The sequence below is a fragment of the Pelobates fuscus genome, chromosome 1, assembly GCF_036172605.1.
Source record: "Pelobates fuscus isolate aPelFus1 chromosome 1, aPelFus1.pri, whole genome shotgun sequence".
NCBI classification, from domain to species: Eukaryota; Metazoa; Chordata; class Amphibia; order Anura; family Pelobatidae; genus Pelobates; species Pelobates fuscus.
The window spans coordinates 90244667-90258197 of NC_086317.1; the positions used below are offsets into that span (position 1 = coordinate 90244667).

At 43.2% G+C, this 13531-nt stretch overlaps 1 protein-coding gene across 2 annotated transcripts in view; it reads left to right on the top strand.

Moving 5' to 3' along the window:
* GOSR1 (golgi SNAP receptor complex member 1) overlaps positions 1 to 13531 on the top strand; it is a 65776-nt gene that overhangs the window by 18945 nt on the left and 33300 nt on the right. For both annotated transcript variants that reach the window (XM_063450015.1, XM_063450016.1), the window contains exons 4-6: positions 4948 to 5055; positions 7482 to 7573; positions 8830 to 8904. In XM_063450015.1, the coding sequence (XP_063306085.1) occupies positions 4948 to 5055; positions 7482 to 7573; positions 8830 to 8904 (275 nt within the window). The remainder of the gene's footprint in view (positions 1 to 4947; positions 5056 to 7481; positions 7574 to 8829; positions 8905 to 13531) is intronic.

A 13531-nucleotide genomic window follows, 5' to 3' on the forward strand; every position in this document is an offset into this window, starting at 1 on the left:
CACTGGGCGGAAAAAATTTGTGAGTGGCCAATTGTAATTCACTGAGTGTCACTCACCTTCACACAGTTAAACGCTATGTTTTTCCATTTTATCTGTATTTAGCAGAGTATCCCCTATTTTATCTATATACATTTGCTGAAGACAGCAGGAAGTCTTTGGGGACCTATCTGGATACTTCACCACCTATTACAGGGAAGTTCCGGTTTGTTTTAAGTTTATACACTTTTTTCACTGGGGTTGTGTTCACATATTCTGTTAGGTGAATACAACAGGGGTGAAAGGCTGCCCCCATTTTATTTTTTCATATAATATATTACTGGATCGGCAAGATATTAAATAAAACTGTTCCACTTAGGTCTGGTGGTGTACCGCATTGTGTGTACATACCGCTAGTACAGACCATCATGTCCTCTTCTTCGCGGTTCCGGCACACACTTAGTGAGTCAGAGCATTGGCTGGGTATCCCCTTGGCTGTGTTCTGACTCAAATTATTTGCTGAAATTGCGAGAGAGGGCATGATGGTCTGTACTAGTGGCAAGTGCACACAAGGCAGCCAATATTTAAATAAAAAGGTCAACTATAAAGCACAATTCAGTTGCATGTGATCAGATTGTGAACCTATTTGATAATCACATCATGCTTTAAAGGGACACTATAGTCACCATAACAATTACAGATTATTATTGCATTTTCATGCAAACACTGCCTTTTCAGAAAAAACTCTGTGTTTACATTGCCCCCTAGGAATACCTCCTGTTGCCACTCCTCAGATGGCCACTGGAGGTGCTTCCTGGGGGCAGTGCTGCACAGTAGGCAGCACTGCTGTTCAGCGTCTCCACGCTCTGCTTGGAGACGCTGAAATTTTGTCATAGAGATGCATTGATTCATGCATCTCTATGAGGAGGTGGTGTTTGGCCCCACCCCCGTGCCAATTTTAGCCTACCTATGTGGTGCTGGAAATAAGGTATGTTTTAATCCCCTCTAAGTAATTCTTTGCTGGCCTGCTGAAACTTTATTTTATTTATTTGTGACTGTATATCTGCACCTTAATGTGAATATAATATATATTAGTTTGACAATTATTGCCTACAACTTTAGTTTGTTTAATGCTGTTCTATTTAGAAATGATCCTATTGCAATTACAAGTTTAAAGGGACAATGTTGCCACCCAGTCCACTTCATCTAAATAAAGTGCTCTGGGTGTCATGTCACTGTATGTTTAATCCTGCATTGTAAAACATTGCTGATCTGCAGGAAAATCAATGTTTACATTGCAGGGTTTAAATGCCTCTAGTGACTGTCACTCTGACAGTCACAAGTGGCGCTTCTTCTGAAATAACAGACTAAAACACAGTTATTGCCATCAGATACTGTAGTCTAATTTCCTATGGAAAAGCATTGGATTGGCTGAGATCATCAGTTTTGATGATCTCAACAATTTAAGGCAGGACAGGATCTTGACTCCTGCTTAGCAAACTCAGCCAATCATAGAGGGATGCAGGGATATGAATACTTGTATGTATTACCGCTCATTGAGAAGTATAGGAAAGTTGCGGTAGCAGCCTCTTATTGTTTTTTTTTTTACCCCCTGACACAGACTTAAATTATGAAGTGCTGGAAAAAGGAGGGAGGTCTTGCATTGGCTGCAGGTAGCATGGCTGCAGCTTTTGCAAGCTGTTTTTCTTTCCTACACACTTAAAGCGGCACTGTCATGCCGAATCCCGTTTTTTTTTTTAACCCCCCTCCCGCCTCCACTACATCCAATCGACCCCCTAGTCACCCCCAAATGCCCCTAAGCCCCCCACATTACCTCTTTTTAATTCTTTATCTTCTGCCCCGATCTATATTCAGGGCGCCGCCATCTTTGTGTGGGTAGGTGAAGTCCCTGTGGGACACGTCATCTACCCACACTACACAGACTGTGAGATTCCCGCACATGCCCAGTGAAACACCTGGACATGCGAACGGGAATTTCATCTATTCATTCATTCATCAGACAGACGAATGAATGAATAGAAAAAATCAGACGAACAAACTAACACTGTGTATCAGTGTTAGTTTGTTCGTTCAGTTTATTACAAGGAGGGAGCTACCGGCGTGCAGCTCCCTCCTTGTAATATGTAACTAGAAGCGGCAGGGAGCAATGCTCCTCGCCACTTCCTAAGCCCCCCATGTCCCCCCCTCACTCTATGGGGGTCAATATGACCCCCATAATAGCACAAGGGAGATTAAAATCTCCCCAATACCCCTACTCGCTATACCGCGAGTAGGGGCATGTCCACTAAACAGTGAGCAGCCTGTGGCTGCTCACTGTAAAAACAAAAACAAAATATGGGGGCTGGGTGAGAAGGAGGCACACAAAGGGATTGGTGAAGTAGGAGATACAGAGAGGGGTTAGGGGGGGAGAAGGAGACACACAAAGGGGCTCAGGGAATTAAGAAACATAAAAGGGTTGGTGAGAACGTAAGAGACACACAAAGGGAAGTTGTAATAGCAATAACCTATTGTCCCCCCCCCCGGCCCCCACCCCTGCGTGGTGGGTGGGGGCCCTAATAAAACAATAAGGGGGGGGACCTACTGTCCTCCCCCCCTGGCCCCCACCCCTGCGCGGTGGGTGGGGGCCCTAATAAAACAATAAGGGGGGGGGACCTATTGTCCTCCCCCCCGGCCCCCACCCCTGTGCGGTGGGTGGGGGCCCTAATAAAACAATAAGGGGGGGACCTACTGTCCTCCCCCCCTGGCCCCCACCCCTGCGCGGTGGGTGGGGGCCCTAATAAAACAATAAGGGGGGGGACCTACTGTCCTCCCCCCTGGCCCCCACCCTTGCGCGGTGGGTGGGGGCCCTAAATGAACCCCCCCCCCCCATCAAGGTGACTAGGGGTCACAGTGCTCTGTGTCATTTTACACAGCGTGGGAAAATTGAACTTTCCCACGCTGTGTAAAATGACACAGAGCACTGTGATTGGATGGTTTGAAATCCATCCAATCACAGTGCTCTGTGTCATTTTACAAGCGTGGGAAAGTTCTTTGGAATTTTCCCACGCTTGTAAAATGACACAGAGCACTGTGATTGGATGGTTTGAAAACCATCCAATCACAGTGATCTGTCATTTTACACAGCGTGGGAAAGTTCTTTTGAATTTTCCCACGCTGTGTAAAATGACACAGATCACTCTGATTGGCTTAAACCAACCAATCATTGTGTTCTAAGCCTAATTGCAGGGCGGGGCAAGGCTTTATAAGCCTTGACCCGCCCTGCGGAGCTCAGTACGCGGCGTGCCCTCCATGGGTGAAGATGGATTAATTTTTGTTTGCGCTCGTTTTTTTTTTTTTTTTTTAAAGTGCGACGGGTTTATGGATTTTTATTTGGCCTTTTGGGGGGCTGAAGTAAGAAGAATTTAGAAAAAAGAAGACGTCAAATGGCAAGTTTAATTTTTTTTCTTTTTACAGGTTAGTTATTTTATTCCCCCCTCACTATTTTTAGGGTGAGGGGGGTAGGTAGGGGATAGAATGTTTTGGGTGGGGGGTGACTAGGGGCTTGGGACCCCTAGTCACCTTGATGGGGGGGGTTCATTTAGGGCCCCCACCCACCGCGCAGGGGTGGGGGCTAGGGGGGGAGGACAGTAGGTCCCCCCCCTTATTGTTTTATTAGGGCCCCCACCCACCGCTCAGGGGTGGGGGCCGGGGGGAGGACAGTAGGTCCCCCCCTTATTGTTTTATTAGGGCCCCCACCCACCGCGCATGGGTGGGGGCCAGGGGGGAGGACAATAGGTCCCCCCCTTATTGTTTTATTAGGGCCCCCACCCACCGCTCAGGGGTGGGGGCCGGGGGGGGGAGGACAGTAGGTCCCCCCCCTTATTGTTTTATTAGGGCCCCCACCCACCGCGCAGGGGTGGGGGCCGGGGGGGAGGACAGTAGGTCCCCCCCCTTATTGTTTTATTAGGGCCCCCACCCACCGCGCAGGGGTGGGGGCCAGGAGGGAAGACAGTAGGTCCCCCCCCCCCCCCCAATCTTTAACCCCCGTGCAGGGGAGGGGGGGTGTTTATTCGTTTTTTTGTTTGTTTTTTGTTTTTTACAGTGAGCAGCCACAGGCTGCTCACTGCTTACTAGACATGCCCCTACTCGCGGTATAGCGAGTAGGGGCATATTATTTACTAATACTAAGTAATCTTTACTTAGTATTAGTAAAGTTGGCTGAAAGACCAATTCAGGTATTTTAGCCTTTTAGTAGATAGCTCCCTGATACCGTGGGAATTAGGGAGTTATCTACTAAGCGGCTGCAAGATGCAGCCGCGGCAATGAATAGGATCGGAGTTTCATTCATTAGAATGAAATTCCGATACAAACAAAGTACCGAATTGCATCCTAACACCAATGGAGAAACAGTGCTCATTCTGTTAGGATGCAATTCGCCAGTTTTGCCGGCGTTCTGTCTAAGTGACAGGACGTTCGGCAATACTGACAGGAAGCATTGTGGGAACAGGGAGGAAAGCTAGGGATCATGGGAAAATTGCTCTGACCAGCGGAAATGAAGCACACTTTGCTCCTCCGCTGGTCAGAGCTGGTCAAGCGGAGGAATCCCATAAGACACAGAGTCCCTACTTTGTCTTATGGTTTTAAAGAAAACTAAAGAAGACAGGAAGAAAAGAAGAACAGATCCTGAGAGAGGGGGAGAAGAGGAAGAGATTGAGGAAAGGTAAGTTCGGCATGACAGTGCCGCTTTAAAGAAAATATGCACAAATTACTGAAACATATCAATACATAACACATTTGCTTGCAAGTACACAAAATTGAATGTTTATTTAATCATACATTTTTTCATTTCATAAAACTGTCCAGTCCATTGTCGAAGGACAAAAATAAGCACTACTGACTAAGTTTCTTTGTTACTTTGATCACTCCTACGCTGCAAGATGTTAATGCACAGAAACTTTTTTTTGTTTTCAGCTCACTGGGGTAAACGACAAGATGGCAGAATACAGCAGCACAGCTGGCATGACTTCAGTAAATGCTGCACTGATGCACACGTTACAAAGGCACAGGGATATTCTGCAGGTAACTTTATATGTATATTTTATGTCATAAATATGTTGCTTAAATTTACACTATCCCATTTATCGCTATTGTACATCAGTAATCCTTGCATCAGAGGTAAATTGTTTACTGTACAGATAACATAAATTGGAGCCAGTTGCACATTGCTTTTATTATAAATTCCCATTGTTTAAATCCATTTTTTTTCTAACCATTACAAAAACTGCATTTGGCCATCAACACACATGATTGATTCCCTCATCATCTCCATTAAAGGAGCACTGTAGTGTCAGGAAAACAAACTAGTTTTCCTGGCACTATAGGGTTATTAGGTACCCCCTCCCGCTGTGCTGTCGGGTTTAAAACCCCTTCAGCCACTTACATTAATCCAGTCCGCTCCGAATGCACATTCAAACTAACCATAGGAATGTCCAGCGTGTCCTCAATGCGATTTTCTCATTGAGCATCACTGAAGGGGCCTTTAGTGGCTGTCAGTGAGACAGCCACTAGAGGCTGAATTAACCCTGCAGTGTTAACATAGCAGTTTCTCTGAAAATATGTTTTCAGCTGCAGGGTTAAAACTAGGGGGACCTGGCACCCAGACCACTTCATTGAGCTGAAGTGGTCTGGGTGCCTATATTGGTCCTTTAAATATAAATATATTTGTATTCTCTGATATATATATATATATATATATATATATATATATATATATATATATATTCATTTATGTTCTTCTTTGTTTACTAAACTAATAATTGCTTGGAATTCAACATTTAGGCTAGAATAGCTGACTTGGAGACTTTTTTTCAATTTAGCTATTTTTTCTGAAATTTACATTTATGACAATTCTCTCTCTTTACAATAAATAGCCCTTAGCTTATATAGTCTGTACATTAAAAAAAGACATAGGATTAATGTATAGATGAAGAAAAAAAAATAGGTTTTAAACTGGACCTGTCATCACCACACTTTATGAATTTCTTAAATGTAATGCATGTTGTGCTAAATAATGCAATTACCAGGGGAGTGTGAAGCCACTAGATTACAGTTTGGTGAGATGTTACAATTTAGGGCTCTAGAATTTGAAAGGGACACTATAGTCACCTGAACAACTACAGCTTAATGTATTTGTTCAGGTGAAATCTGATGGAAGCGTCTGATTGCTCCCTGCTCGCGCCCGCCTATTTCGGCATTTTGACGAAATAGGGGGCGCGGCTTCATGAGGCTCCCGGCGCTGGAACCAGGTGAGTAAAGAGGCTTGGCTTGAGAGTCCCTTTAAGTATCATGCGACTAGCCTTGTCTAAAAGGTACAGACCACCTCAAATTCCAGTGAATAACATTTTGTTTTTCATATGCTGCATTTTTGGTTTGTCACCATCCCTTTCCCCATTACTAGTTGTCCTCCTAGCACAGTCATTACAAGTTCTGCATCCAGCCCTATTCCTTGGCACTGCCAGCGACTCTGTATCCAGCTCTTGAGCTTATTTGCACACCAATTCTCCTTAACCCCTTAAGGACACATGACATGTGTGACATGTCATGATTCCCTTTTATTCCAGAAGTTTGGTCCTTAAGGGGTTAAAGGGGAGCATTGGAAACTAATGCACATACACATTTGAGCATTGGACACTGGTGTGCATTCGCTGTGGGCACTGGTTATGTATTCACATGTTTCAAATAGGAACGCATTGAATTCAATGCTTTCCTATGAGCTTTTGCATCAATGGAGTGGAAGTTCCTCTAGTAGTTGTCAGGAACACAGTCACTAGAGGTGGATTTAAGCTTAGAATGTAAACATTGCAGTTTCAAAATAAAACAACAGTGTTTTACATTGCAGGGTTACTACTAACGGACCACTGCACATAGACTACTTAATTGAGATGAAGTGATCTAGGTGACTTTAGTGGTCCTTTAAAAATCAACTTATCTCAAACATGTTTGGAAGTATAAGGCTAATAAACATGATACTCTCTGTAGATTTCAGGCTGAAAGTGTATAATTACAATGAAGATAAATTGTTGAAATGTGTTTTAGAATAAAGGGGAAAGATTATAATGACATTTTTAACTGTGAATCTGTCATTTCCAGCCATTTTACACGCACATAGAGCTTAGCTGGATAAGTGTTATATGCAGTACTATAATTCTCTCTGATCTGTAATGCAGTATTCACCAGTCTGTAGGGAAACGGTGCAGGATTTTAGGGATATCCCTTCTGTCAATATCGATGGCTTAGTCATGCATTCATCAGTGAATCATCCATTGTGGCTAATTACAGGGCTTTCACCTAAACCAATATTGCTTGAGGTCTGGAAAAACAGTTGTATAAAAAGCTAATGAACATTGTAGCAATATAGCACAGTCACCAGTATGCGTGTCTCATGTATGTCTTAATAACAAGCAATACTGCTGGTTCATTAATAGATGCAAGTGTTTTTCTTACAGGATTACACGCATGAATTCCACAAAACAAAAGCCAACTTCCAGGCAATTCGAGAAAGAGAAGATCTCTTGGGATCAGTACGGAAGGATATTGAGTAAGTCCCAAATTACGTTAGTGAATATCTGCTGGAGAGAGTACTGCTTGATTATTTATGATCCTACATGCTTCTTATCATCTGTTTCTTTTTGCTGTTTGTGAAAATATTTTGTTATCTAGCCATTTTGATTTTCTGGCAGGTCTTTTTTTAGTGTGTAATGTAGTATTTGAAAATACAGTTTTTGAGGACATACACTACACTAGACTAGACAATGAATTACCAATTCTATAACAAAAAAAAAATCTTTAAAAGATGCTCCGTTTAACATTCCCATAATTGCTGTAAAACCCCAGGAAATCTCCATTACCTTCTTCAAAAACATTAATTAATGCAGTAGTTCCCAGGACCCAGTAATAACCCCTTCACTACTGAGCACTTTTTGATTGAGAAACATTAGCATAACATTTATTTGAAGCAAGGGATGCATGGCTAGCAAATGAAACACATTGGAGACAAACTTTAAAATTAAAAATATGTAAATTTACACAATTTTTATTTAAAATTCTCTTTATTTACAATTCTCTTGCCTTTAGTTCTACAGATCTTGTAATTCTAAACACCGCTGCAGTCATTGGCTGTCTCAAATCTAATAGACTATATTAAAATATTAATAACCAAGCATTAAAGGATCACTATAGGCACCCAGACCACTTCAGCTCAATGAAATGTTCTGGGTGCCAGGTCCATCTAGGGTTAACCCTGCAGCTGTAAACATAGCAGTTTCAGAGAAACTGCTATGTTTACCTATGGGTTAATCCAGCCTCTAGTGGCTGTCTCATTGACAGCCGCTAGCGGCGCTTCCGCGCTTCTCACTGTGATTTTTCAGTGAGAAGACGCCTGCGTCCATAGGAAAGCATTGAGAAATGCTTTCCTATGGACTGACTGACAGTGCGCGGCTCTTGCCATGCATGCGCATTCAGCGGAAGAGGGAGGAGAGTCCCCGGCGCTGAAGAAAGGTAAGAATTTAACTCCTTCAGCCCGGAGGGAGGGGGACCCAGAGGGTGGGGGGGACTCAAAGACCCTATAGTGCCAGGAAAACAAGCTTGTTTTTTGTGGCACTATAGTGGTCCTTTAAGTCATCATAGAGATGGAAAATATTCATAAATCCCACTGATATATGAAATCTTGTCTATATATGCATTGTTTATCTTTCTGATTATCGACTCTCTTGTTTATGCATTGTTCTATTATTATATGGTATAGTATTACTGAAAAATGTTTTTTTCTTTTTTTTTCTTTTTCTGTTATGGCAGGTCATACAAAACAGGGTCTGGAGTTAACAATAGAAGAACGGAACTTTTCTTGAAAGAACATGAGCATTTGCGAAGGTGGGTTTGTTCTTGAGCATTTTTCTTTTATCAGTGCCATAATGGGGTTTATTGCCTAAACAATGAATAGCGATGAGATGACAAACCAAACTGGAGTTTTTTTGTTTTGTTTTATTCATCAAGTCTATCTTGGCCTGGCCACATTTTTTTTATTTTTTTATTTTTTTTTAATCTGTTAAACCGTACGATATAAACTTTAGTGTTCAACATGGGTTTAATATGAGATTAATGAGCGTTGGTAGTAGCCATCACCATTATTATTTTGCCACCAAATCCCTAACACTAATGCCTGTTTTCTGTACCTTAATATCCTAATCTGATTATATCTAACCTTAACTCCCTAACACACAACCTGCATGCCTAAACACTCACCCTTCCATTCAACATTCAAGGCAGAGAAGTGGTTATCATCTGCTCTATAGATTTTTAGCCTTCTAGCACCTAATTGCTTCTCACAAAGTGATAGTGCCCAGTAGGCTGAAGAAGAAGCAGCTGTGCATGCAGAGCAAAAGGTTCATGATCTATAGCAAATTACAGGTTCAGCAAGTTTAAGAATAGAACTCATTAAAACAAAAAGGGCTTCCTAGAAAGTAATAGGTCATCACAAATGCACAGCATCTATGTTTATAACTGCTTATCCTATGTGAAAGCAAATGGCATGCAGTCTCTTCTGTTACCTTTAGTTTACCACCAGCCAAGCATTGTTCTCCGTGTGCCTTCTTTCAATGTGGGAAATGTTCATGTAAAGTATTATTTTATATAAAATAGATGCAGAAATTATTTTTATAATTCTTTATTTTAGGAGTGCAGAGTTGATTTCAGGCATGAACAAAGACTTGTACATTACAATATTTCACAGGAAACAGTATAAGCATAGGAAGTCAAGAGATGCTGCACTTTTTTTTTTTTTTTTTTGGTTATAGCAAGATAGGTACATTACTAATACAAGAAATGCTTCAGTAGTGGTATTCAATGTACGTAACAGTTGATTGTCATACTAAGCTATGATATGTAGTTAGATCTTTTCATATATATATAAGCATGCTTAGTGTTTTAGGTCATTCTTAAGGCTAACAAGGGTTAATAACAAGTATAGCTCGATGCTAGTGAAAGTAGCTAGGTCATATACTATGTTTTGTGTGATGGCGTTGCTTATCCAGGATTACTCCCAGGTTGCTCACCCGAGTAGGCAGGATACATGTTACAAGTACAGGCAGAGTGGGGGAACACATAATTAACACTATGGATTAATACTTTTCTGTTGCAAGTTATGCATGAGTGAAGGTTGGTTAACGATTTCTGCATTTTTAGGGTGCCATTAATGCTAGCAATTTTATGTGTTAAAATGAAAGATTTATGCGGTAAGCTATTCTCAAAGGCTCAGTATATAAACTTAAACATGTTAAGGCCAGGCAGCAATCTACAGGCATAATATCACCCTGGCTGATCAAAAGTTCGTAAGTCTGCACACACTTCAGGAACCATCGTCATGGTGGGTCCGATGCTTCGTGGGTGATAGTTTACATATGGAAGGCCAGTGCCTGCTCCAGCATGTCGGCGTTACCCGTTGTTAGTGTCCTTTTAGGCTGAGGTTCTAGCGATGTCTCTCCAGGTGCATCTCTTGAGCTTGCCTCTGTTGGGAATTGGGAGGAGAGTGTCTCCGAGATTAACATTGGGTGTTGCATATTCTGGCGTGTCACTGTGTGGCCCTCTTCGCTCGGCGGCAGGGTCGTGAGTGTGGAGCGGAGTCCCGGCATACTGGTGCATCCACCGCTTTGGGTCCGCTAGGCCTCCGCTGCTGCTCGCCTTTTGTACAGGTAGGAAATCGCTTGGTGAGCTGCGATGAAGTGGAGCCGCCAACTCCTTGGGCCCGTGCCTATTTGTTTCACTGGGTGTTCTGAGCTCCGCTGTTATGCGTTCCCTTCTACTGACTTCGGTGCACGTGGCAGCCGCCATCTTATGTGATGCGGTCGGGCCCTCGAGTGTGACGGTGTGGTGCCTTTGTGCTCCGGCTGCCATGCCTCCGGGTGAGGACCGGGATCACACCCCCCCCCCCCCCCCGGTCCATGGGAAGGGGGGGGGCAGGGCCGGGTCCGCGTCCGCCCAGGTTCGAGCCCCAGGCTGGGCGCTGTGTGGCAGGATAGTGGTGCTCACCGCCGGAGAAGGCCCCAGTTGGGACATCAAAGTTTTCTCCTCCAGGGGACTGCAGCTTGAAAAGCCAGCCTCTCCCTGGCTCCAGCAGGCCTTCTGCTTTGGGCACTGTAGCTGACAGTCAGCTTTTTGGCGAAAGATATGTTTTTTTTTTCATATTTGGTGCTGTGTAGCAGGAGCTTCTTTTGCCTGCGACCTTCCAGCTCGGCGGTCTGGCCCCGCCCCCCCAGAAATTATTTTAATTTCATAAAAATAAAAAAAAATGCTTTCTAGATTATTTTGTTTTTTGTTTAGCTTTGTTTTTTTGACTTATTTTGTTATTTGTGACTTTATACTGTGAGATATTGCTATATTGCTCTTAAATTATAGACCAGTGTTTTTGTTTCTTTCTGTCATCCAACTTTCTATTCTGGAAAGCCAATGGTATAATGGAACCTTGTCTGGTGTTAAAACTATTAAATGGATCTGCTATTATATTATTGGCTATTCTGTGCCATACTTCTGCGTCTAATCTTTTATGTTGAGCAACAAATGCATTCATTTGGGCTGAGGATTAATTAAGATTTCTAGATCATAGTACCATACAATAAAAAAAATGGTCTAGTCCAGGGGTAGGCAACCTTTTAGCAGCACTGTGCCGATATAGGATTGTGATGTCCCGTAGCGTGCCGGTCCTATTTTTTTTTAAATTGAGGTGTGTATGCTGCCGGATTCTGCTTGTGTTATTTATACTGTGTTACGGTACACCCTGGTATAAGAGGGGTTAATACCGCTGAGGACATTCCCTTTACGAATGAAGAAGCAGCTAACAGCAGTTCCAATTAACGGAACCATACGAAATCCTTCACGAAGCAAACAGCCGAACAAGCAAATCATATGAATCCAATACCCCCAAGTACGAGACCAAGCTCCGTATTGAGGTAACCCTCCATAAGCAGAGATCTGGTTTATTGAGGGATACCTGCCCGGTATTTATGCAGGTCTCCCACCTGGTGGACACTCCCCTAGGGGACCAGATGGAAGACTGGGACAATGTGGATACAGTAGCCAATCACAGTGGCACAAGCATAAACACTCTCCTTTGATGTAGATAAACCCTCCTCTCTATCCTGGAGATAATTGGGAAATAATCCAATTATCTCCATGGATAGAGGCTAAACTCCATTTTGTACCTGAACATAAAAATACAATAAAATCAATAACTTTACATTACACGAACAGAATCCCCACATTCAACGTATCCCCAGATAGCTGGGATCTGAGCACACATTATTACCGAATGCCGCTCAGATCCTATGCATACAGTTCACGGAGCCAAAGTCTTTCACATTGTCTTTCGTTATATGAATGGGCTGCATGGGATGGCTATCTGGGGTGCGTCTATTCATGCCGGAAAGTACTGAACGGACCGACGTTTGTGTGTTGGATGGCAAAGAAGGGAGGTCGGCGGCTTCAGCGGTGTCCATGCAAAATAGTGTCCGTTTTCAGTTCCATAGTTTGGGTGCCGAACACCGCTGGCCGTTCGGGACTTTAAAATGGCCGCCACCACATTGGAGTAACATGAAACTCCCAACGTTCACCAATTAAGCTGCGGTTAACCGAAGGATAGACGAAGGCAACGGAATAGAGCATAGTTCCAAGACAGAGGGGTCTGTCGCATACTGTAATTTTGTATTGTTGTATTTGTGCGTATATGAGCTTATTATATTGTATATGTTCAGGAGTTTGTGGTATTGTGTATGATACATATGAATGTGGGCTGTGTATGGGGGCTGCTTGTGGAATTGTGTGTGTGTGGGTGGATATGTCACATTGTGTGTTTGGTAGTGTGTGTATGTGTGGGGCTGTTTGGGGTATTGCATGTGGGGTTATGTGCATGTATGTGGATTGTTAGCGGGTTACTTTTGTGTGGATTGTATATATATGTTTGTTTGTGGGCTGTTAGTATTGTTTGTATGAGGGGAGGGTTCTTGTGCATTTCTGTGTAAATCTAGCAGTGTAGGTGGCTTCCCTGGGGGGACCAAGCTGGCCAGGTACAGGTCAAGGACAGGAGCTGCAACAGCAGCTGCAGGCTGCTCTACTACATTGTGGATTCCCATTCACAAGTGTTGGGAGGAAGTGATCTGCAATGCATAAATTGAGGATTGTCCTTCACCACCTTTTCGTATTAGCAGATATCTGAAGTTTCACTGGGACTCCTGATAGGCCAGAGCCTGCTTGGCTCTAGCAGCCTTGAGTGCCGTGCAAAGACACTTGGAGTGCCGTGCATGGCACTAGTGCCTACGGCATTTAATTTCAGTTGCTTCCAAAATGCCTCTCTGATATTTCCTAAATAAATATATTTGTAGTACTTAGAATTCATTCTAACAGTACAGAGGTTCACAATCTCCTTATGTGATTTAGTATTTGAACCTTCAGTCCTCATGGGAAGAATGACCGAAAACCTGCCCTGGAGTGCTTAAGAGACTTCCAAATT